Genomic DNA, 26,529 nt, shown 5'->3' with positions numbered 1-26,529 from the left:
ATTCCAAAACATGAATGCCACCACACTGAAAGCTCTGCCTAACAAACTTCAGGGGTGTGTGACACCCACAAATGTGCTTCTGGAACCTACACCACTCCCATTTTTGCCTCTGCAACATTATTTCTTCCCGTTGCTCCATAAATATCCCAGCTAGCCTTCTCCAGGTGTTATTTCCCCTTGGTGCAGAAGAATTCTTAACAAGAACAATCTGTGAGTGTGCAGCTGTGGTTATGCCTCTGTTTGTAAGTGTGCATGTTAAAGTTCTTCTCCTTCTCCTTCTCTCTCTCTCTCTCTCACACACACACACGCACGCACGCACGCACGCACACACACACACACTAGCATCTCTTCCTGATCTTTCTAGAGAAATCACAGCCCAACTGAACAAAATGCCTTTAAATTCAAGCATTCCAGTATAGCCAGCTTATGTATTGGGATAACATGTTCTTGTTATTTCAGAAAGTGCTTGTCACTTGCCTTAAACCATGTGCCCTGGTGAAAGCACCGGCATTGACTAATAGGCACACAATGATACCCAGCCATAAAGTAACCCTTTTTGCACTGGCAGCCTTCGGCACAGTTGCTAGAGCACTTGGTGATGCTGACTGCTTCTCTGCAACCTCTGGGGCAAGCTCTGACACAGATATCGTAGTGACTGTTGACCGGGCACTTCATAGCTGTAAGGAAGATTGGGGGAAATTAAGTTACTATATGAAAGGGGAAGATGAGTGTGGATTAGGAACATAGGGAGCTAGGATACTGAGTCAGTTCAAACCACTGGTCCATTTAGCTCAGTATTGTCTGCACCATGGATAAAAAATCGTCATCACACATGCCAAACTTGGCCAATCAAGGGTACAAATTTGAACTGTGAGGTCATTTGCCCAAAATTGGACTCAGCCGCCACACACACATATGGGGGGGGGGCAGATGGAGAATAGGGATTGGTAAATCTCACAGTTTTGTTTATTCCCAGTTCCTTGTTTTTTCCATCTTAAGTTCAGGTCTCCACCTTTCCATATCAGTTTGCTTTTTTTTATTTTTTTAAAGTCATTGGGAAAACTCAACAATATTTCAATGTGATTCCTCCCCTGCCAATATGCACAATTTTGTATGCAGTTTTGCCTAACACACACATTTTTGCAAAGCGATTTCCCCTAATATAAAGCATCTTTGTGAATTATTTCCCCTTAATATATGAACTTTTATGCACACTTTACTCTAGTATATGCACTTTTGTACACTGGGTTGCAGCACTGCATTTGGAAAATTACCATTGTTTTGCAAAGTACAAATTGGGATGTTACATGCTGCCGCTTCCATCACCAAGCCCGGACTATGAGCAGACAAGTTGGTAATACCTGTTCTTGGATGTATAGTTGAGATTGTTAATAGATACTAGTGTGCACAGATCAAGAAGGATGCTGGCAGGGGTTGTGAAAGTGGGGTTAGGTGCCCATGGCCTTAGAAAGCTAGTTCTATAGGAGGACTTACGGCAGAATGCTGCTGTCCTCCAAGGCTTGATCTTGACGCCTGCAGCTTGACAAGCAGTGACGTAGGCATGGATAGCCCGGCAGAGGATAACAGTGTTCCCTCTTGCTTTGCAGAGGTCATGCACGCAATTGTTGTAGAAGTCTGCAGGATTGATGGTGGAAAAGCAGGCGCTGAAAGGCCCATATGGGGCTTGAAGTATGCCACATTGACTGCTGTGTACATAGCTGGCCTTCCGGCTCTCTCTGCATGCACCACATACTGAAGCGGCACAATCATCTGCACAGACAGCCGTGGGGACGTCCACTCTCCAAGCAGCTGCAAAGACTTGGACGCTTGAGGCTGGGTAGCCAGTGGGCAGGAAGAGGTCATCATTGGATCTGCCATTATAATTACCACATAGGCCACAGGTCTGGCCCTGATAGGATTCAGGTACTCTGACAACAAGATGGTAGAGCTGGTCAAAAGAGACGAATAAGCCAAAGTCTGTCCGAATCACAATGTTGTCACCATGGTAGTACGCCCACATACCATCACTTACCAACCGGAAAGGTAAGTAGGTGATCGCACCATTGACCTGTGGCAGTGGAAAGTTAGTGAGAATCAGGCAGACAGACAGTTTAAGACAATGGCCACTCCTCTGATGTGTCCAAACCAACATCTGATGTAGTTTCACCTTTTGCCCTTGTTTATTGGTCTGTTTTCTACGTACGTTCCTTATACGTGCAAACCTAGCATTAGCACATAGCATCCTTGAGCACTAGGCTCTCCAGATTGCAAGCAGGGCCCATCACTGTACTGACACCTGCCCTGAACCCCTTGTGCTGGATGGCTTGGAGCCACCATTTTAGATTTCCTGTAATGTCAAGGACTTACTCTGTGGTCAAAGCAGAAAATTAAAAAAAGTGTTGCTAAGCTGCCCAAACACCAAGGCTGTCTTAAGCATATGTGGTGCCGGGGTGCAAAGACCCACCCAGCACCCCCCCCAGTTGCCCAGTCCCAGGCACACATGAGGGTGGAGCCGGCTGGCCACCTCAGCATCTCACTGGCTTGGTCGCCCCCGAACTCACAGCGCAGAGCCGCCCGCAGAAGAGCCCGGACTCTTGGCTGGTGCCCCTGAGAGTCCAGCGCCTGGGTGCCCCGCACCCCTAGCACCTATGGGTAATATGGCCCTGCCAAACACTAATTGTAGTGCTGCTGCTGCCAGCTTTGGCCACAGGGACTCACTAATGAAGTAGGGGGCCCACCTGTAGAGACTTTCCCAAGGCCTCCCCCAAACCTAGATCTAGCTTTGCTAATATGACTATTGTATATTGATTGTTGCCCACCAGCCACACATTTCTACTGTGCACATCTCGAACATAGGAAGCTGTCTTATATTGAACCAGAACATTGGTTCATCTAGCTCAGTATTGTCTACACTGACTGGCAGGAACCTTCCAGGGTTTCTCAGGGGTTTCTGCCAGCCCTAGGTGTTGGGGATTGAACCTGGAACCTTTTTCATACATGGCAGATGCTCTGCACTGAGCTACAGTCCACCCCCTGAGCCAATATTTCCCATACCTCATTGCTGCAACCGTTCACCCTATTTATTCAACCCCTCATGTCTTTCGAGCAAGCAACCATGTTCCATTGCTCTCCGTTTCACAAACTTACCAGGACAATGCCTCTCTTTTCCCGCAAGATGGAGATGGTGTTTTGATAAGCTGTGACTGACACGACCTTTGTCACAGAGACCTTGCCCCTGGACCGCCTCTCATTCTCCACGTTGACAGAGAAGGGCTGAAGGGAGGTCTTCTGCGTGCAGCTCCTAGCCAGGGTGTAGGTGCAATTGCTCTGGAGGTCAAATGTGGTGCCATCAAAGGTGAGATAGTGTGGGTCACCAGCCACATGACAAGAGCCACTCCTCTTGGGGGCAAGTGAGTGGCACTTCTGGACACCTTCCACCACACGACACTCCTCATTAGGACCACAGGAGGAACGGTGGCAGTCCATGATGCCACCTACTTGGCATACACATCGCTCCTTGCAGAATCCGTTGAGATAGAAAGAGTCACCCGCCTTGTAGTAGAAGCTTTGGTGGACACAGCCACACTGGGAGATGGGAACACACTGGTCGCCACTCAGAACATAACCTTCATTGCATTCGCATCCCTCGTGGCATCTAGTAGTGCACGCTACTGGGTTAAAGAGGCTGAGACACGTCACTGGGCAGTTGCTGGTGCAGACTTTATAGCGGCTGTTTGCACTGCATTTAGGAGCTGGAGAGAGACAGGAAGACATTATTGACCTGGTTGAACCCCACTCAGTCTGGCGTCTTCTCCTAATCCCCCCAACCTAAAATGTAAGTGTAGGAAGAGATACTAATTTCAGACATCTCCAAATCTTAAGTTTGTTTCTAGCAGGGAGACCTCCTGATCCTGACTTTAGGAATAAGTGCATAAGCTGGATCAGATCAAAAAGTCCATCCAATTCAACATCCTATTTTCCACAAATTCCAACCAGATTCTTCTGAGAAGTTCACAAGCAGAGGGTGAAGAAACTGGTTTTTCCATCAGGCTCTCCAGCAACTGCTACCCAGATTTAGATGAACTCTGAAACCTGGAGATCGCCTATAGCTATCATGACTATAGCTATCATTGATGATGAACATAACATATTACAATGTATTTATATACCACTTTTCATTCCACGGATAGCTGTCAAATCCCCATTTTGTGTATGCAAGTGGCAACCACCACGATCTGTAGCAACAGATGGCCTGAATCACCTGCCAATCAGTGTGGACGACCTCAAGCTCTAAGTACTGAGAAAGGGGAAAACTTTCTATCCACTTTCTCCATCAAATAAAATAATTTTGAAAATTGGCCTGGGAGTTTATGTACTCATCATTCCTTGGCAGGAACTGGGGGTTCACTTTCTGCAAGGTTATTGCCCATGAACTTACTACAGAAACTGGCAGATCTCCACTCATAGACCCTGGTGCCATAAGCTTGGCAAGCTGCGGCATAGGAGGAGATGATGTGACAGACGGCATTTTTATTGGTCTTGTTGGAGCAAAAGTCAAAGACACAGTCTTTGAAATATGATTGAGGTGGCACCTTGCTGTGGCACTCCCTGAAAGGGCCACGCATGTCCAGCAGGAGGCCACACTCCTTGCTTGTCTTCTGTGAGTGTTCAATGTTCACAAGGTCTGCACAGGCCTCCTTCTCCTTCTCAATGCACCCTGGGATGTCCCGAACTTTCCAGCTTCGGCCAAAGTCCCCTGGGTTGGTTGTCAGAACTTGGCTGTGTTGCAGAGTCATGTCATCATCTGCCCGCCCATTGAAATTGCCACACAAGCCACACACGTCACCCCTGTAGGCTCCTGGCACCGTGAGACGGATATTGTTAGCCCCATCAAATGCGACAGTTAAACCAAAATCAGTCGTGATCACAATATCCCAGCCGTGGCGGTAGAGGGCAACTTTGTTGTATTCAATGTTGTAGGGCAGGTGGACCAACAATCCATTCAACTGGAAAAGGTAGGTGAGGCAGGGAGAAAGAAAGAGAGAAAAGAATTTAGAGATGTTGTATAAAGCAGATGTGGGACAACACATGCTTTTCAGGGAAAAGGTCTTGCCTTCACTCAAATGGACCAGGTAGCAGTAGGTGATGGGAAAGACTCTGCCTGCCAATCACTGTCTCAGAGCCACTGCCAGTCTAAGTAAACAGTAATGTGCTAGATAAATTTTCCCCAACTGGATGCTGTCCAGATGTTTTGGGCTATAACACTCATCAGTCCTAACCACCACAGCAAATAAATGAACACATAGTTGGACCACCTGTAGGTATTCAACTTGCAAGTCAAGATATTTGGGAACAAAAGAACACAAGAACAGCCCTGTTGGATGAAGACAATGGTCTATCTGGTTCATTATTCTAGTTCCCAGATGCCCCTGGGAAGCCTACAGACAGGATACAAGTGCAACAGGGCTACTCTCCCCCCTTGCAATTCCAAGCAACTGGTATTCAGAGGCAATCTGTCTCTAACAGTGGAGGTAGAACATAGTCATCATGACTGGTAACCATTGATAGCTTTGTTCATGTATGCTACCTTGGATTCCATTATGGAAGAAAGTGTGGGTATAAAAGAAAGGAAAGGAAACAAAGAAGCAAATACATAAATGAAAATGAGTTGTGCCTAGCCCTAGGAGAAGATACTATGGAGACAGAAGAACTTTAAAAGCTCCACATCAATACATAATTGTGAATAAACCATCTTGTTTGGGTTGCTTGCTCCTTTCATACTGAATAATCAACCTCAGAAATAAGAAGTGATTGATAAATCCAAGAAATTGCATGAGTTCTAGCAGAAGGGCAGAAGAAGTGCACTCACCAAGACTTTACTATGGCTGACTGTGATTGTAAAACCATAGACTTTGATCTCAATGGCTTTGGTGGCAGGATAATCCTTGTGTCCCTTCCTTTCATGCCGAACCAGGACTTGAAACTGGGTCAGGTTTGCTCTCTTGTGGCAGATTTCAACCAGGCGATAAACACAGGTCCCGTAGAAGTCATAGCGCAACCCATCAAAGGTGACGTAATGCAACTGTCCCACAGCAGTGCAGGTCCCATAGTAGGTGGGGTAGCACTTTCTCATGCCATTGACAACATGGCACCCTTCCATCTCCCTGCAACGGGACTCATGGCAGATCACTTTTTTATCTTGCGCCCTGCACAAGCAACGCTGATGGCACTGCTGGTCACCCCAGAACTGCTCATTGGGCGCATAGAGACGACCATGGTAGGCGCAGCCGCACCGGTTTTTGGGAATACACTTGCCACTATCCAGCACGTAGCCAGCCTTGCATTGGCAGGTCTCGACGCAGGGCAGGTGACACTGCTTTGGAGCATCAGGGTTGGTGCAGGTGGCAGGACATGCTGAGCCACAGGGCATGTATTGACTGTAGTCAGGGCAAGACATGGCTGCAGAAAGGAAAGCAGAGGTGAGCACATCCACTGTTCTTACATAAAGCCCTATCTTTGCTTGATAGCAACATTTCATCTAATACATTGAGGTTCTAAATCAGGGTTCTCCTATCAGCTGGCAAGGCCAATGGCTAGGGATCATGGGAACTGTAGTTCAAGAACATCTGGAGGGCCATAGGTTCCCCATCCTTGCTGCAAGCTTACCTATCAAAATAAAATAGCCATTTCCCTCCCCACAAGACGGTTCAGGACTACTGAACTGTGGGAGAGCCTTTTAGCTAAATAGCAGGGTCAAATCTTTTTATTTTATTTTATTTTATTTTATGATAGTGTATTCCTGAATACACTTACTTAATATATGCCCATATATGTGCACAGTATTTCAGTATTTCAGTTATGAAACACATTCCCTTCTGGAACCACAGGTTGCATTACTGCAATGGGTCTATGCAGGGCTGAATTTGAGGTTAGTCTGGAAGCTTTAGCAAGTGCAAACTGTGGCAGTTCAATTGCTCACTTGGGCAGGATATTACCACCATGTTATGATGCAGCTGAAAGAATTGCACCGGCTGCCAATTAATACTGGGCTAAGTTCAAGGACTAGCTTACTTAGACGACCATCTCATCCCTTATATACCCAACTGATCACAGCACTCTCCAGGAGAGCGTTTCCTGCAGACATCATCTTATCAGGAGGGCTATTCCGTTCAATATAGTAATTTGTCCTTTAGCGTAATAGCACCTACCCTTGGGAACTCCCTCCTATTAAATATTAAACAGGCACCACCTCTGTTATCTTTTGGTTCCTAGTGAACACCTGTCTCTTTGCACAAGCCTTTTAAGCAGAGATCGTTCCCAGTCTGCATCTGTGTTGGAAACTTTCTTATATATTTTAGATGTTTTAATGACTTTATCTTTTGTGCGTTTGCTTCCCTAGACTCCTTTGGGAGGAAGGGCAGGATATGTATTTCACACGTAAATAATAAATACTACAATATGACCCTCATCTAGGTGCCCATAATTGCATAAGTAGCTCGATCCCTCTCTCCATGAATGCTCTGCAGTACTCACGGCAGCCGGCATGTTTTCTCCAGGCAGATATCACTGCCCCTTCTCTTTGGCAGGCATCAGCGTAAGTCTTCAGTGCTCGGCATAATATCTGCTTGTAGCCCTCAAAGGCACACAAATCAATCACACAGTCGTTCAAATAGGGCTTGGGGTCAATCAAGGCATGGCAATGTCGGAACGGGCCACCTCTGTGCTTAGTAAGCAGGCCGCAATAAGTCTCCGCTCTGTATCTGGTCGCCAGCTCTGGAGAACAGCGCCAGCATTTTCCGTGGCAGCCATGACTGCATTGGCTATCACCATCTTCCACCTTCCAGCTCCTGCCGAACTCCACAGGATCGGTGGCAAAGCCTCCCAAAGATGTCATAAAGTCATCATTGGGGTCCCCGTTGTAGTTGCCACAGAGGCCGCAGATATGGCTCCGAAAGGCTGGAGTGACCTTCACCACTAGGTAATAGTTCCAGTCATAGTAAACTTTCAGACCAAATGATGTTTCAACAACCAGTTGGCCTCCTCTGTGGTATAAAGAGAGCTTCCCATCATGCATGCTTATGGGCAGGCGGGAGCGTACTTGGTTGACCTGGAAGCGGCATAGGCAGATAAAATAATTATTATTATTATTTAGTTAAGATTATATACATATACTCTGCAATTTAATTGTATTGAAGTGACACAGCAGCATCCCCTAACCCGATGCCCTCCAGCTTTTGGGGGCTCCAATTCCCATCTGCCCCAGCCAGTGTGGCCAATGGCGAGCGATGATGGGTGTTGGGAGTCCCAACAACCTCTGGAGGAATCCAGGTTTGCAAAGGCTGTGATGAAGCAAAACGCCAACATTTCTAGTGAGGTCAAACTTCTCTTTCAGAAAGTTTCTATTTAAAGAAGCAACTTTAGTTGTGATTCTGACTAATAAAGTAGAATCATTTGTGATCACGTGACTTCCAGGTGACATGAAACAAGCTCTCTGATTTTAAAAGACAGTCCCTTGCATATCTCCAGGTTCAAAAAAGGATCAAGAAGACTTTGTAGCTGGAGACTTGCTGCCAGTCAAAACAGGCAATACTAGGCCAGGTGGGAAAATAATCTGACTTTTCATAAGGCAGCTTCTTATGTTTCTGTGGCTCAGTCAGAACACGTTTACTTAAAAACAACAACACCGAGAAAGGAGTAGGTCTGCGTGAATCTGTCAGCTTCTCTTTTTTCTAGGCTTAAGTTCACTTTGCTGCTTTTCTGCTTCACTTTGCAATTCGTTTCTTTTAAAAATAATGTTCTCACAAAGTTGTCAACATTTCATTGTGCATTTCTCCAAATATGCACATTTTTGCAAGCAGGTTTTTCTAACAATGCATTTCACGGCTATTGGTGTTTTTATTCATGCTTTCCCCTAATGCCACATTTTCGGCCCTTTTTTTCGGTTGCAGAACTGCAATGCAAAATTCAGAGAATTGCAAATTTTGAAAGTGAACTGTTTGAGTTTGCATATCATTTCAGAAAATGTGAACTTGGTAGGCTCACATTAAAATATAAACAGAGCCATATTTATTCCTGATCCGTACGGATCCTTATACTTGGAATAGTCAAGTACTTTTGTGGGGAAGCACCCAGAGATGACAAATGCAAATTTGGAAAATCAGGGAGTGTCTGAAAAACTGTGAGAATAGCGCAGTAAAGAAGGATGGTTTCAGATAAGTGGATTCTGACAAAGGTAGATAGGAGACAAAATCTCTACCACCTTCAAATGCAGCAATTAAAAGAAAAAAGGTGTAGGAAACTGCTGGCCCTGCAGAGGCTGCTGAACCAATCTCTCTCTCTCTCTCTCTCTCTCTCTCTCTCTCTCTCTCTCTCTCTCTCTCTCTCTCGTAACCTACCCTGGAATGCTATAGTGTGTGAGAGAAATAAAATAAATAAGCAAACTGTAGCCCTCCAGTTGTTATTGGACTTCAGCTCCCATCAGCCCCAGCCAGCATGGCCAACAGTCTGGAAGTCCAGCAACAACTATAGATTCCCAACCCCTGGCGCCACTTCCTCAGTTTTAATAAAACCACACAGAGATGGGCTCTTACTCTGACAAGGCCATATTCGTACTTGACCATGGTGATGTTGGAGCCATAGACAGAGATGGTGACCTGGCTGACGAAAGAGAACCGGGAGTTCTTCTGGCTCTTGGTGTAGATATGGAAGAAAGGTAGAGCCGAAGTGGGTTGGCAGGTCTTAACCACGGTGTAAGTGCAGGTACCTTGGAAATCGTAGCTGCGTCCGTCAAAGGTGTGGTAGTGGGGTTGTCCAGAGGCCCAGCAGATTGACTGGGCGGGCGAAACAGACACACACTTGGGGACACCATTCACAACTTTACAGGTTGTCCCTCTCTTGCAGTGAATTGTGCGGCATGCTTGTGCTGCTACTGGCACACATTTGGGCTGTCCATTTATAACTTGACATACAGTTCCCCTTTGGCAATGGGTGCTATGGCAGGAGCTCGGCAGAGGGACGCACTGGGGCCAGGCATTCACAATCTGACAGACAGTCCCCACACTGCAGCGGAATTTGTCACAGGAAGGTGGGTTGTGCACACATTGGGGGAATCCATTAACAAGCCGACACACAGTCCCCACTTGACAATGTACAGAAGCGCAAGAAGGTGCTGCTGCTGGAACACATGTTGGCCGGCCATGTGCAATCTGGCACACCATTCCTTGTGTACAGTGAGTTTTGTTACAGGAAGACAGAATGGGTACACAAGTTGGCAAGCTACTGATGACCTCACAAACAGTCCCTCTTTGACAATGTGCTCTGTCGCAGGATGGTGGGACAGCAACACATCTGGGCCAGTAGTCCACAATTTTACAAACTGTCCCATCTTGGCAACGGAAGTGGTCACAGGAAGGAGGGCTCGGAACACATTGGGGCCAACCGGAAATCATGTGACACACTGTCCCTGCACTGCAACTGAATTTTGCACAGGAAAGTGGGCTGGGAACACATTGGGGCCCACCAAAAACCTTTTGACATACAGTCCCGACGTTGCAGCTGACATTTCCACAGGAGGGTGGGATGGGAACACATGTGGGCCAACCAGAAACAATTTGACACACAGTCCCTGCACTGCAACTAAATTGGTCACAGGAGGGTGAGATTGTAACACATCTGGGCCAACCATAAGCCATTTGACACACAGTCCCTGCACTGCAGCTGACATTTCCACAAAATTGTGAACTGGAATGGGGAACGCATTTGGGCCAACCACTACTGATCTCACATACAGTCCCTTCTTTGCAATGGAACTTGTCACAGGAAGGCGAGATGGAAATACACCTTGGATGCCCTTCATATATCTCACACACAGTCCCTGCATGACAGCTGATTTTTTCACAAGCAGGTGGGCTCATACGGGCAACACATTTGGGCCAACCACTGCTGATTTCACAAACTGTCCCTTCTTTGCAATGAAAATTGTCACAGGAAGGTGAGACAGAAATACATCTTGGATGCCCTTCGTATATCTCACACTTGGTCCCTGCACTGCAGCTGAATTTTTCACAGGAAGCTGGGTTGGAATGGGGAACGCATGTGGGCCAACCACTACTGATCTCACATACAGTCCCTTCTTTGCAATGGAACTTGTCACAGGAAGGCGATATGGAAATACATCTTGGATGCCCTTCGTATATCTCACACTTGGTCCCTGCACTGCAGCTGAATTTTTCACAAGAGGACAAGCTTTGACGGGGAACACATTTGGGCCAACCACTACTGATTTCACAAACTGTCCCTTCTTTGCAATGGAACTTGTCACAGGAAGGCGAGACAGAAATACATATTGGATGCCCTTCATATATCTCACACTTGGTCCCTGCACTGCAGCTGAATTTTTCACAAGAGGACAAGCTTTGACGGGGAACACATTTGGGCCAACCATTACTGATTTCACAAACTGTCCCTTCTTTGCAATGGAACTTGTCACAGGAAGGTGAGATGGAAATACATATTGGATGCCCTTCATATATCTCACACTTGGTCCCTGCACTGCAGCTGAATTTTTCACAAGAGGACAAGCTTTGATGGGGAACACATTTGGGCCAACCACTACTGATTTCACAAACTGTCCCTTCTTTGCAATGGAACTTGTCACAGGAAGGCGAGACAGAAATACATCTTGGATGCCCTTCATATATCTCACACTTGGTCCCTGCACTGCAGCTGAATTTTTCACAGGATGACAAGCTGGAACGGGGAACACATTTGGGCCAACCACTACTGATTTCACATACAGTCCCTTCTTTGCAATGGAACTTGTCACAGGAAGGCGAGACGGAAATACATCTTGGATGCCCTTCGTATATCTCACACTTGGTCCCTGCACTGCAGCTGAATTTTTCACAAGAGGACAAGCTTTGACGGGGAACACATTTGGGCCAACCACTACTGATTTCACAAACTGACCCTTCTTTGCAATGGAACTTGTCACAGGAAGGCGAGACAGAAATACATCTTGGATGCCCTTCATATATCTCACACTTGGTCCCTGCACTGCAGCTGAATTTTTCACAAGAGGACAAGCTTTGACGGGGAACACATTTGGGCCAACCATTACTGATTTCACAAACTGTCCCTTCTTTGCAATGGAACTTGTCACAGGAAGGTGAGATGGAAATACATCTTGGATGCCCTTCATATATCTCACACTTGGTCCCTGCACTGCAGGTGAATTTTTCACAAGAGGACAAGCTTTGACGGGGAACACATTTGGGCCAACCACTACTGATTTCACAAACTGTCCCTTCTTTGCAATGGAACTTGTCACAGGAAGGTGAGATGGAAATACATATTGGATGCCCTTCATATATCTCACACTTGGTCCCTGCACTGCAGCTGAATTTTTCACAGGATGACAAGCTGGAACGGGGAACACATTTGGGCCAACCACTACTGATTTCACATACAGTCCCTTCTTTGCAATGGAACTTGTCACAGGAAGGCGAGACGGAAATACATCTTGGATGGCCTTCATATATCTCACACTTGGTCCCTGCATGACAACTGAATTTTTCACAGGAAGCTTGGCTGGAACGGGGAACGCATGTGGGCCAACCACTACTGATCTCACATACAGCCCCTTCTTTGCAATGGAACTTGTCACAGGAAGGCGAGACGGAAATACATCTTGGATGCCCTTCGTATATTTCACACTTGGTCCCTGCACTGCAGCTGACTTTTTCACAAGAGGACAAGCTGGAATGTGGAACACATTTGGGCCAACCACTACTGATCTCACATACAGTCCCTTCTTTGCAATGGAACTTGTCACAGGAAGGCGAGACGGAAATACATCTTGGATGCCCTTCGTATATCTCACACTTGGTCCCTGCACTGCAGGTAACTTTTTCACAGGATGACAAGCTGGAACGGGGAACGCATGTGGGCCAACCACTACTGATTTCACAAACTGTCCCTTCTTTGCAATGGAACTTGTCACAAGAAGGTGAGACGGAAATACACCTTGGATGCCCTTCATATATCTCACACACAGTTCCTGTATTGCAGGTGAATTTTTCACATGAGTTTCTAATGGGAATGCAGGTGGGCCAGTCATCAACTAATTTACAAAGTGTTCCTTCTTTGCACTGGATTTTGTCACAAGAGGCTGGGATTGGAACACACATTGGCCAACCATCTATAATTTCACAAGTAGTCCCATCCCTGCAGCCGAGTTTGTCACAGGTGGGTGGGATAGGCGCACACTGAGGCCAACCATCAACCATTTTACAAGTTGTCCCCTCACTGCAATGGATTTTGTCACAGGACGGTTGGATTGCTGTGCACTGGGGCCAACCTTGGATGATTTTACAAACGGTCCCTTGTCTACAGTAGACGTTTTCACAGGAGTGAGGGGCTGGAACACATTCTGGCCATCCGTTAACTGTTTTACAGATGGTTCCCACTTTACATTGCAACTTGTCACAGGTGGGAGGGATGGGAATGCATTTGGGCCTTCCATCAATGAATTTGCAAACAGTCCCCTCTGCGCATTTTGTTTTCTGACATGAAGATGGCAAAGGCACACACGTGGGCCAGTTATGCACTATTTCACATACAGTTCCTTGTCTGCATTTATATCTGTCACAGGAAAGCGGGATGGGTATGCATGTTGGCTTGCCATCAACCATTTCACACACGGCCTCTTCTGTGCAAACAAAGGACGCACACGATGTTGGTTTATCTGGGATGCACGTCGGCCAGCCATTGACAATATCACACACTGTTCCCGTTTTGCATTCAGTATTCTCACAGGAGTGCGGCAGGGGCACGCAGCTGGGCCACCCGTTCACCATTTTGCAGACATTTCCCATTGCGCACTGGATTTTGTCACAGGATATTACGGTGGGCACACACTTGGGCATGCCATCGGTGATCTCACAGATTGTCCCTTCTTTGCAGTGAATGGTGCTACAGGAAGGGGCAATGGGCACGCAGGCGGGAATCCCATTAGCGATCTTACATACTGTCCCCTGCTTGCAGTGAACTTTGTCACAAGACGGTAGGACGGGTACACACCTGGGCAAGTTGTTCACAGTCTTGCATTCAGTGCCAGCCACACAATTTAAATTGGCACAGGATGGCCCTGGGACACACTTAGGCCAACCATCCACAATATTACACACAGTCCCTTGCTCGCAGACAGTATGCAGGCAGGATGGTGGCAATCGGACACACGTCGGATAGCCATTGATCACTTCACACATGGCCCCTTTATCACAAAGAAGGACACCGCATGATGCTGTTACCGGGACACATTTAGGCTGACCATGGACAACCTCGCATTCAGTCCCAACTTCACATTGGACTTTGTGGCAGGAAGGCTGGTGGGGCACACACTGGGGCCAGCCATTGATGAGGCTGCACACTGTTCCCGGCTTGCATTGAGTATTCTCACAGGATGCCGGTGCTGGGATACATTTAGGGAAGCCACCAGCTAGGTCACATATTGACCCTTCTTGGCACTGGACTTGATGACAAGATGGTGGGTGAGGGACACACCTGGCATGGCCCTCTACTATCTTGCACACTGTCCCCTCTTGGCATTGGATGGTATTGCAGGTCTGAGGTTCTGGGACGCATTGTGGCTGATTGTGCGTAATGCTGCATACGTATCCCTTTCCACAACTCGTTCCACTGCAGGGGATGGGATGAGGGCTCAGTGGAGGCAGGGCTGCTAGAAAACACAAAGAATCACTGAGGGTAAATGGAAGAGCTATCAGTACAGAAATATCTTGGAAGGCCCAGAAAGACATGAAAGAGAAAAGGAAATAATAGGCTATGAAATAATGCCCTGTTCCACAGAATCTCAAAGCCTGTCCCCCACCACCAACCATTTCTGTACATCATAGGTGAGGAAAACTGTGGCCTTCCAGATGTTGTTGGGCATCAGCTTCCATCAGCCCAAGCCAAGCATGACTGATGGAAAGGGATCATGGGACTGCAGGTTTCTTCATATAGCACTGTCCTCCCTTCTTTCCTCCCATATCAACCTACCTGTGCACTCAGCTAATTAGAGAAGGCTCTTTGTGTTCAGCCCTAAGGAGAAGTAGGTCATGTAAGTACAAAAGCACATAGAAACACAGCAAGCGGCCTCCTACAAAGTCAGACCATTGGCCCAACAAGCTCAGCATTGTCCACACTGACTGGATGTGGCTCTGCAAAAGTTTCAGATAGGGAGCCTTTCCCAGCCTTACCAGGAGAAACCAAGGACCTTCTGCATGCAAAGCAGTTCTTCAAGCACTTCTTCCTCTTTGCCTTTCCTTACACTTTTGGTGCCCCTCACTCCCTTGCTAGCTGGCTGATCAGCTGGAACTGTTGCTTGGTCAGTTCTAGACCATTTGCAGGTTGTGTCTATGTTCCAGGCTCAGTCCTTGGCACCTCTGTTTACAAGTCAGGTAACAGGAGTTGGGTAGGGCCCTGCAGCTCTGCTGCCAAGGAAAGCAGATTGTTCTGGACTAGGTGAGCAAATGGTCCGACATGTCATAAGATCACTTCTGTTTCCCTTTTTTGCCAAATTGCGTGATGTACCTGTGCTCTTCAACCTTGGGTCCCCCTGTTGTTGAACTACAACTGTCACCATCCAAAGCTGGCTGGGGATGATGAGATATGGGATACAGCAATATCTGGACACCCAAGATGGGAGAACACAGTGCTGCATGACACTTCTCTCAAACTTCTGTAATTCCCTTACTAAAGCAGCCTAAATGTTCCATAGTAGCAGTTTAATCCTTTGATAACTCACTTGTCAGAGAGAATCCAGAAAATGGAATTGCCAATCTATTGCATTCCAGTGCTTTCTGAGTTCCCCATCCACCTTTTTCAGACCTGATTTGCATCAATTTTTAAAATTAAAAATGGAACAGAGTGCACAGGTAATGTTACTGAAGTTTTTCAGGGCTAATGCCCTTTTAATTAGAAATTTCCTTCTTGGATCTTACGCTTCCTGCTCAGTAGGGACATGGCATTATAGATTTATTTTATTTTGAAAATTTCTAGACTGCTTGATGTGTGTGTGTGTTTAGGCTGTGCACAGTATTCAGTGAAAGTGAACATGTAATAAAATCATTAAGCAAATCGTAAGTACATTTAACATTGAATTTCTTAGCTCCTGTTCTCTCAAGGGAGGCAAACTTTGTTCATTGGTTTGCTCTCATTCTTTTTCTTTTCTTTTCTTTTTGTCAACTGCAATTTATAAAAAAGAAAGAAGTGAGGAAATGAAGAATCAAAGCCCCTCTGATTAGAACAGGAACTAATTCATTAAGAAGCTTTTAAGAGGCAATTCCTCTCTAATACTACAGTTGGTAGGAGCCACACAGAGGGAACTTCTAAAATTGTAGGGATTTTTACTGAATGAGGCCTCTGAATAAACATTATTGTAGGATCTTGGCCTTGCTGGTGGGCAGGGTCCCCCCCAGCCAGAACTCATTAGAACTCAGCTCTGGCACCTTTCAGGTGGGTGCCATTGCCATTCTAAGAGAATGAGGGAGGCGTTCATGGTGAATTCTGGCACCTTTTTTTCTAGAAAAATAGCATTGCTGGTGGGCTTTGCTAAATTTAGTAACAGCATTAAATACTGAATGGAATGACCATTTTAATCCCTCTTCCAGCTGATTGGGTACAAGCAATGCCTTAGCAGTGCTCAATGGCTCTAGTGCAGAAGCAAACTTTGCCTTAATTGTGCTCAGACTGAAAAAGACACAATAGCTCCTGCACCAGAGACTGGACATTGGTGGTCTTCCAATAGTTGCTGAACTACAACTCTTGCCATCCCTGTTCATTGGCCATGTAGTTGAGAGTTGGAGTCCAACAACATATGGAAGGCCGCAGCTTCCTTACCTCTGGGATATGGTGATATAGGTTAAGAAGAAGAAATAGATATGGCAGCTGGAGATGACTTTGAGATCTTGGATACATCAGGGGAACTCTGGATGTGCAGCATGTAACAGGAAGGATGGAAAGGAGGAAGGAAGGCAGGACTTACAATGGATGGCAAAGGCCACAGTGCCATAGCTATTGTGTGGGGCGACCCCAATGCTCAGAAGGCTGAAGGTAGACTTGGGGTGTTCTACAAAGTGCATTGCCTGGTGCCCACTGAAGATGAACTCAGTCCAGGAGTAGGAAGTGCCTGGTATGACCCGCCAGTGTGCATAATGCAGTGGTTGCTTGTCTAAGGTAATGCTCTGGCACGTTCTGCTCTCTGCGACAATGAGTCCCAGGTTGTGGAAGCCTTCCTGACCCAGGATGCCGTAGGATTTGGAGTAGTCAGACATTGCAGGGACACCAGAGAGGAAGGGGTCATAGGGAACACCCTCTTTGACCCCTCCTGTGGCGTAGAACAGCACTTGGACACCCACATTGGAAGAGATGTACAGGGGCTTTTGGCCTCTCACTTCAACTGCAATCACCTGCCCATCTTGTAAATGGTGCTTGGCATAATGGGTGCCAGAACGGACTTGGAGGTGTGTTGTCTGGCAAGCAGCCACATAGGCCACATCGTAATTGGTCTGGAAGGGCAGTGGGGCTACCAAGAATTCTTTGCCCCATTTCCGGGTGGGCAGCAGCTGCTCAAAAACATGCTGGCAATTGTCATGTGCCCAAATGCAACTGTGGCCAGACAAGACTACAACCGGCTTGTGAGAGACCACTTTGGTGCCAGAAAGGTCCTGGTGGCTTTGGATCTGGACAGCTTGGTAAGCTTCAAGGGAGACAACGAGCTTGCTTCCTGGCCCATAAGTCACCCCATGGAAAGTCACTTGGCCGGTGACATAGATGAAGACTTGAGTAGGGTCCTGGCTGGATACCACGGAGAACTCCTGGAAGCCCTTGGAAGGCTCTCCAGAAGGTGTCACCACATAGTGAGTATTCCCAAGTAAATACCTGGGGTAGACAACTGTGGTGGCAACTGAGTTGGGTTTGGAGCTAAGTGAGAGGACCGTGACATCATGGGAGGCCCTGACGATGACGGCAGAGTGGAATTTGTTGCTTCCAACCATTTCGACGTTACTTGGCAACTGTACTGGCACGGTCTCACCACGCTTGACAGCAAAGTCCCTCAGGAACTTGGTCTTGTAGACGGCAACAGTGACAGAGGTGCCGTCTTTTAGGCCAGTGACGAAGAGTTTGAAACTGCCATCCTCAAAGCTTTTCTGCAACCCGTTCTGCATGAAGGCTGTTATGAAGTGCTTCCCTTGGGTTCGCCCAGAAACTCTACCTAAAGAGATGAGAGAGGGATGCATTTGCTGAAATAACTGAAAATCAAAATGGCTCTCAAGGCAGTATTCTGCCTCTGAAGGCAGAATCAAGCTGAAGGTTTATATATCCCAGCCTACTGTTCTCACAGTGGCAAACCTGATGCCTATGGGAAGACAGCGAGCTGTACTGTTTTCAGGGGCTGCTAAACCATTTTTATTCTAGCAAGCCTATCCAGGTATGTAACTGCAACATTTGTAATAATTACTGGTTTTATTATTACTACTACTACTACTACTACTACTTACTAGTTACTTGTTACCTAAAGAGAGCTAAAAGTGACTTGCATGACTTTTTAAAGACTTTTTTTGGTAAACAAGTTAGAGGTCTTTTGTTCTAGCAAGAGGTATATCAATTTTGTTAAATAAAAAATAGTGAGTGCAACATAGATTGCAGGTTGCACATGGGCCCCAAAGCACTTTAATCTATAGTTTTCTGTTCAAACTGTGAGACATCTAACTATATATATATATATATATATATATATATATATATATATATATAAGTTAGGTTTCTATCCTTCATCGTCACAGCTGTGTGGAGACTTCAATATCCCACCCTGAAAAGGTTTCCCACTCCTGTCTTCTAATGCAACTAATTTAAATTGATTGAGCTGTTCTGAAAATGTTTCAGTATTATTTATTTATTGGAATCTATGGTGAAGTTTTATTAATGTTCAAATTAATTGCTCCAATTTTTTATCTGTGCATACTGCTGCTGACTTACAATGTAGGATGTTCTTGTTTTTAATATATAGGACACGGGTGGCGCTGTGGTCTAAACCACTGAGCCTAGGGCTTGCTGATCGGAAGGTCGGTGGTTCAAATCCCTGTGACAGGGTGAGCTCCCATTGCTCGGTCCCAGCTCCTGCCAACCTAGCAGTTCGAACGCACGTCAAAGTGCAAGTAGATAAATAGGTACCGCTCTGGCGGGAAGGTAAACGGCGTTTCCGTGCGCTGCTCTGGCTTCGCCAGAAGCGGCTTAGTCATGCTGGCCACATGACCTGGAAAAACTGTCTGCAGACAAACGTCGGCTTCCTCGGCCAGTAAAGCGAGATGAGCGCCACAAACCCAGAGTCGTTCATGACTGGACTTAACTGTCGGTGGTCCTTTACCTTTTCTAAGCCTTCTAAGGGCTACATCTTAAGAGGCAGCCAATGAACAATAAACAAACAAACAAACAAACAAACAAACAAACAAACAAATGATTTGTGATGGCAGAATGGCTTTTCTCGCAGCTACATAACTTACGTAATTACATAAATTATGTGAGCTATGTTGTTGTTACGTTATTCCACCCCATTCATTTCAATGCAAAGGAAATGCATTGCAAATGAGGGAAAAACACATAATGAAATACTTATCATTGCAGACTGAATGTAACAACAGCAAATACCAATCGTATTTGTTGGATTGATTTTTGTTCTGAAGATGAGACCAATAAGTTATCATAAGCAATTTTTACTTCTATCTCTCTTTTTGTGAAAACTGTTAGACATTCCTACCCATCCCTGGCATGTGGCCTCCAGGAAGTTGCCTAGACAGGAATGTGGCTGTTATGTACTAAGCTTGGATCCTAGAACAACAGACAGGTAGGATCGTAGAATGCAACAACTGATTGGCCTGCAGGAGAAGACCAATCAGGCTCCAGGAGGAAAGCAGAATCAGCCAATCAGATGGGACTCATTGTGTAAATAATGTATATAAAAGCCTGAGGTTTGGGGGGAAATTCAATCACTGTTTTACAAGCTGCAATAAAGAGCATGAAATCACTGCAGGACTCCGAGTATATTTCAGCGGCTCTTGGTCTGAAAAGGGTTCCTCACTTCTGACAGAAGTCCTCTGTTATTCTGGGTTAATGCCCTCCACATTCACCACACAAAATTTTATAGCTATGATTATACTTACCACAAAGAAGAGCTATCCAGGCCCATAGAAGCAACATTTTGAACATACTTCAGCCTGGAATGTAAAAGTATAAAACATCTATTGGAATTCTGGAATAAGCTGTATTCAGCACTAACACTGGGTTATTCTTGGTTCCATACCCTCCAACATTTCTCCAATGAAAATAGGGATGTCCCATTTCATAATGATAATTTTACTATTTATACCCCACACATCTTACTGGGTAGCCCCAGCCACTCTGGGCAGCATCCAACATATATAAAAACATAATAAAACATTAAACTTTTTTTAAAAAATCCCTTCCTTATACAGGATTGCTTTCTGATGGCTCAGGGGTCGGATAACTCCATACCGTCCAACATTTCGCCAGTGAAAATAGGGACATCCTAAGGAAAAGTGGAGCATTCTGGGATCAAATCAGAAACTGGGACGGCTTCTCTAAATCAGGGATGTCCCTGGAAAATAGGGAAACTTGGAGGGTCTGCGGTTTTTCCACATGAGGGAGCAGTTTTGATAATGTTTGCACCACTGAGGCACAAATTACACCAGTAAGGCTCACTGACCATAATGGGGCTTACTTCTGAGTAAACACAAACTGTATCAGTAAAATCCAGTGTATGTTTATTCAGAAGTGGTCCCGATGTGTTCCGTGAGACTCAGACCCTCCAGGTATTTTCCTCGTCATCCTTGTTTCTGATTTCATCCCAGAATGTCCCACTTTTCCTTAGGACGTCCCTACTTTCATCAAAGAAATGTTGGAGGGTATGGTAGGTGTCTCTATTTCATCAGAGAAATGTTGGGAGGGAATAGAGTTATGCAACCCCCAAGCCATGTGAAGGTGGCCCTGCATAGGGAGGTTTTTTAAAAATAATAATAATAATTGTCTAACGTTTTATTATGTTTTTATAGATGTTGGAAGCCACCCAGAGTGGCTGGGGCAGCACAGGCAGATGGGCGGGGTATAAAGAGGAAAATTATTATTCTTATTTTTATTATGTATAGTGGTACCTCGGGTTACAGACGCTTCAGGTTACAGACGCTTCAGGTTACAGACTCTGCTAACCCAGAAATAGTACCTTGGGTTAAGAACTTTGCTTCAGGATGAGAACAGATATTGTGCAGTAGCGGTGCAGCAGCAGCGGAAGCCCCATTAGCTAAAGTGGAACCTCAGGTTAAGAACAGTTTCAGGTTAAGAATGGACCTCCAGAACGAATTAAGTTCTTAACCCGAGGTACCACTGTAATAGGACATCACTATTTTCCTTGGAGAAATATTGGAGGATATGTAGGACTTCCTTCCTAGTAAGAGTGTTTGGGATTGCAGCCTAATACCTTACATTTTCTGAGATGAGAACAGATACAGAAAAGAAGCTTCCTTGGGCTGTGTATGGACAATCATTTCCTTATGGAAACAGAACATTCCCTGCCCCTTTACACTACTCTGGCACCGACCCAGAACTATGATTAACAGCTTCATATATGTGCATATTTCGAGTGAAGAACGGGAGTTAAAACTGCTAATTGAAGTGACCTCTGTGAAGTGGAGTGACGGGCTGGATTTAACAGGAAAATATATCAAGAAGAAGACACATCAAAGGGTCGGTATGTCGGAACGGGATGGAATGGGGGGGGGACTTTTCTTTTTTTATCTTATGTGATTACCTAACAATCCCCCCCCCAAGAATCGTTGCAACTACTGATTATAAGCGGGATGATTAAGAACTGTGTGGAAATGAATTACTAATCAAAGACATGGTTTGTGGAATATCTGGAAAGGAATGAAAGGCCTTTGGAATGACGCAGTTATAAAAAGAGACTCACTAGGAAGCAGGCCTGGTTGCAGGATTTACGATTGAGGGGGAGGAGACCATGGCTTTGTTATTATATTGGACTGTGAGTTTGACCTGGCAGAACCCCCTAAGAAGACAGAGGAGAGAGTGACAGGCCTGCGAGGATTAATGGGCAGACTTTAAGAATGTTTTGTATGGAAATGTTGAAATGGCGTCTGTCTGTTTGAATATGGCTCTTGGAGGAATGGAAAATCCACACAGGATATAACGTTTGTTTTTAACCCGCTTGTGGAGACTATCAGAGGTCACAAAGAAAGGAATATATGATAACAACAAGAAGATGAGGAAAACAATAAAGAGAAGATTGGACAGAACTGTGAATACTATTTGGACAGAACTGTGGATATTAAAGCAGCAAGAGAGATGTTTGGATCCCTTTCTGAGCTCGAAGCATGGGTACCCCCAACAAAAATTTAAAAATTTGGCTCTGTAATTTGGAATTAATGTGATTTGATTGGTTTGTTAATAAAAATTATATTTAAAAAAAACACAGCTTCATATATGTGCAAACATAAATTGGGGGAAGAGGGTTGCTGTAGGGGAAAATAGCCTGTCCATTGTTCCCAATTGTAGCATACCCTCCAACATTTTTCTGATGAAAATAGGGACGTCTTAAAGAAAAGGGGGATCAAATAAGAAACTAGGATGGCTTCTGTAAATCCAAGACAATCTCTAGAAAATAGGGATACAGTGGTACCTTGGGTTACAGGCACTTCAGGTTACAGACGCTTCAGGCTACAGACTCCGCTAACCCAGAAATAGTACCTCGGGTTAAGAACTTTGCTTCAGGATGAGAACAGAAATCACATGGCAGTGGTGCGGCGGCAGCGGGAGGCCCCATTAGCTAAAGTGGCACCTCAGGTTAAGGACAGTTTCAGGTTGAGAACGGACCTCCAGAACGAATTAAGTTCTTAACCCAAGTTACTGCTGTACTTGGAAGTTCTGTTGTAGTACTTGTGTGGGCCAGGCATCGCTTCCTCCCATGCCCAGAAAGAACAGAGAGAACAACATCGCTTGGGGTCAAATCAAGCCAAAACTTTATCGATTCCGGATGTAAAGGTTTGGCATAGGCATTGGGTATAACAATTGCACCTCCAGCCCATCATCCCGAGCCACATAGATCTGATTCAGAGAGATTTGAGAGGCATCCAAGCTAAAGCAGCTTCCCTTTGATTCACACCAAACAATCTGGATCATCCTGAAGCCTCACAAACCATTCAGAGTTTCAGAGGCAACGGAAGAGGCAAACCGTGTGCCAGCAAAAGTGACAATGTTTCTCCTCAAACTTTCCATATAAGGAAGAAGAAGAAAAACTAGGGTGGGACACATACAGAGGGAGAGAGATTAGTGGTGTACTTTTGTGACTGACAGCTTTGGCTTCCAACTGGGGAATAGTTTTCTCAGGGGCTCTCCTTTTTACTTTTGATCACAGGGCGAAGGGAATTTGAACAAGGTTGCTCCTGTGCCAGCTGCTGCCTGTTCAGCAGGGGACTACAGCTGACAACTCCCCAAGTAGGCATGTGAAGTCCACCAAGTCCGAAAAACCTAGGTCAATCCAACCAAGCACGTTTCCCCTGGCTGCTTGGTAGAGCAGAGGGTAAGGCATCCCTTCCTGCTAAAGGCAGTGGACGACCTTGGCATCTCAATTTTCTGCAGTGCTCTGTGCGACACCAAAATTCACCCCTGCCTTTTCCATTCAACACCACAGTTGCAGCATCCCCTGTCGAGCCACTGAGGCTCCATGCCCAGTGTGACCGAACTGGTTGGGCTCTCTTAAAGTTGCCTCTTTTAATGATGATGCCTTCACAGTAGCTTTGAGACTGTGCCACTGGCTCAATGCATGCATAAAACCCCAGATTCAATCCTAGCAACCTATGGAGTCAGGCCATTGGATCAGCTAGCTCTGTAATGTCTACAGTGACTGACAGAGGCTCTCCAGACGGAGGTCTTTCCCAGTCCTACCTAGAGATGCTAGGATTGGCCCTGGGGCAATCTACATACAAAGCAGATGCCCTACCAGTGAGTCACAACCCTTCTCCAAGTAGTGCTGAGAATGGCTGGAACTCTGGAGAGCCACTGCCAGTCAGTGTCAGAAGTACAGAGGTAGGTGGACCAGTTTGCTCTGCCTTGGTATAGGGCAGCTTCCTATGTTTCGAATAAACAACTAGGGAAGCATAACTGGTGAGGGAAAGAAATGGCCATGCCACCTTTCTCCTGCAGCATAATGGAAAACCCAGTGGTGAGCTAGGCTGCCCGCTCTGAACCAAAGAGTGAGGTCACGTCCTGTTTTACTGAAAGAATATACCGTATTTTTCACTACGTAAGACACACTTTTTTCCTCCTAAAAAGTAAGGGGAAATGTCTGTGTGTCTTATGGAGCGAATGTGTGGTCCCTGGAGCCAAATTGCCCAGGGGAGAAAAGCAGATCATGCCTTTTTTTTTTTTTTTGAAAGAGGGAAGTGGGTGTTGAAACAAAGCTGCTGATCTTTTGCTGATTGGGGAGAGAGATAAGGGACGCTAGAGATAAAGGAGGCTGCCTGGGAGGGGGGAGGTAAAGACAGCAAACTTGCAAAGGGGGGGAAACAGGAAGACTAAAGCAATAAGGAGAGAAATTTGAAGAAAAGGAGGAGCAAAAAACTGCTCCAGCTAAGGTAAAGACACTAAGGCAAACAAGAGGGAAGAGAGTGTTGAAAGGAAACAACTGATCGGTGGGATCGGGAGAGAGATAAGGGATGCTAACGGAGGCTGCCTGGGAGGGGGGATGTAAAAGCCTATGGATCCTCAAGATTTTTACATTGGGTCACCCCAAATTCACCATCAGATCACATAGCATGTCCATGGCTACAGCCTGCACCAAAAAAAAAAAAATCACACATCCACTGTTTCCTGGGGCTGCAATGGTGCAAAAACGTGGTTACAAAGCACGGATCCACATGGATTCTCAGGATTTTTGCATTGGGTCACCCCAAATTCACCGTCAGATCACATGTCTGTGGCCACAGCATGAACCACAAAAATCATACATCCACTGTTTTGTTCAGAATATTTTTTTTGTTTTCCTCCTCTAAAAACTAGGTGCGTCTTATGGAGCGAAAAATACGGTAGGTGAAGGGGTACTTTGAGGGACTTTCAAGAAGACAAGTAGGGTTTTAGGGTTGCAACAAACACACCAGGGTTGGTGTTCAGCACCGTCGCATAGGGAAAAGTACAGCCATACCTTGGATCCCGAACGTCGCAAACCCGGAAGTGAGTGTTCCGGTTTGCGAATGTTCTTTGGAACCCGAACTTCCAGTGTGGCTTCTGCGGCTTCCGATTGAGTGCAGGCAGCTCCTGCAGCCAATCGGAAGTCAAGCCTTGGTTGTCAAATGTTTTTGGAAGTCGAACGGACTTCTGGAATGGATTCTGTTCAACAACCAAGGTACGACTGTACTGCAAATTTCTCACTGAAGAGGGACAGAGAATCCCTTTTAAAAACACCCCGCATTTCAAAGGCTCAGAATGTAAGATGTCCACAAGAGTCCATCTCATATTTTCTCAAGAGGGTGTTAATCACCCATTCCATCACGGATGAAACACTTAAAAGTTTCTTTCTGTTGTGCAGGTTATTGACTTAATGGTACCTCTATGGTGTATGCATACAAATTGGCCGCCAAACCAAAGCAATGGGGGAGCAAATTTTTTTGGCTCCTCCAAATCATCCTGTGCCCATCCTTCTGAAATTTGGCAGGTTTCTTACCTAGGGGCACCTCTATGACATATGCCTCTTTCATGCAAATTGGTCACAAAACAATGATTAAGTGGATTAAGCGAAGATTAAGTGAATAGTGTGTTTTTAAACCACCGTGAAACTGTAAAGGCTGCCCTTGCAGGAAAAATACAGCAGAACCTCTCCTGAAATTTCATCTAGTTCGGCCACAAAAGAGAAAAGTTATAGATGGCCCCTAAATTTTTTTTAAAAGAAAGCTAAATGCAATTGTTTAAGCAGCTTTAATATCTGCAATTTTACCGCATGCAATTGTTATCTATTTATAATTCTATTGTGAAATTGCTCTGTGATGCTTCTTAGGAAGCAATTCATAAATGAAATAAATATTAATATTAAAATGTACTTTTAACAAAACTGTACCATAAACTTTGGAAAAGTTTGTAGTCTGATTGGTAGCTGCATTACAACCTGCATATAATCTTGGAACTAGTGAATTAGATTGGTTTGCTTTAAAATGTGAACCAAATGTATTTCTCCTCCATCCCCGCCACTCCCCTCCCCCACACTTATAAGATCTGTTCCTTCCTACCTTGGTTGACTTAGTCTTCCCAGTCTTGGTTTACCTCATTCCTAGCTCCTGGCTGAGATCCTGGTCTCAAAATCTTGGTTTTCTAGCCTCTGTGATCCGGATTCTAGCCAATGGGGTGAAGGGACACTCCTTTTTGACACCCTTCAGCACTATTCTAATTGTCACT

General features: G+C 45.6%; 1 protein-coding gene across 1 annotated transcript in view; it reads right to left on the bottom strand.

The window, feature by feature from the left end:
* The window catches only part of LOC128419262 (IgGFc-binding protein-like), a 55,599-nt gene that overhangs the window by 3,861 nt on the left and 25,209 nt on the right, over positions 1-26,529 (bottom strand). The window contains exons 2-12 of the mRNA XM_053399711.1: positions 17,045-18,274; positions 14,563-14,737; positions 10,840-11,388; positions 10,499-10,671; positions 9,591-10,375; positions 7,534-8,107; positions 5,870-6,459; positions 4,439-5,006; positions 3,148-3,752; positions 1,495-2,068; positions 478-677 (exon numbers count right to left, since the gene is read on the bottom strand). Of these exons, the coding sequence (XP_053255686.1) occupies positions 478-677; positions 1,495-2,068; positions 3,148-3,752; positions 4,439-5,006; positions 5,870-6,459; positions 7,534-8,107; positions 9,591-10,375; positions 10,499-10,671; positions 10,840-11,388; positions 14,563-14,737; positions 17,045-18,274 (6,023 nt within the window). The remainder of the gene's footprint in view (positions 1-477; positions 678-1,494; positions 2,069-3,147; positions 3,753-4,438; positions 5,007-5,869; positions 6,460-7,533; positions 8,108-9,590; positions 10,376-10,498; positions 10,672-10,839; positions 11,389-14,562; positions 14,738-17,044; positions 18,275-26,529) is intronic.

Source organism: Podarcis raffonei, chromosome 8, assembly GCF_027172205.1.
Source record: "Podarcis raffonei isolate rPodRaf1 chromosome 8, rPodRaf1.pri, whole genome shotgun sequence".
NCBI lineage: Eukaryota > Metazoa > Chordata > Lepidosauria > Squamata > Lacertidae > Podarcis > Podarcis raffonei.
The sequence above is the reverse complement of the archived record's forward strand: the minus strand, read 5'-3'. Positions and strand labels throughout refer to the sequence as shown.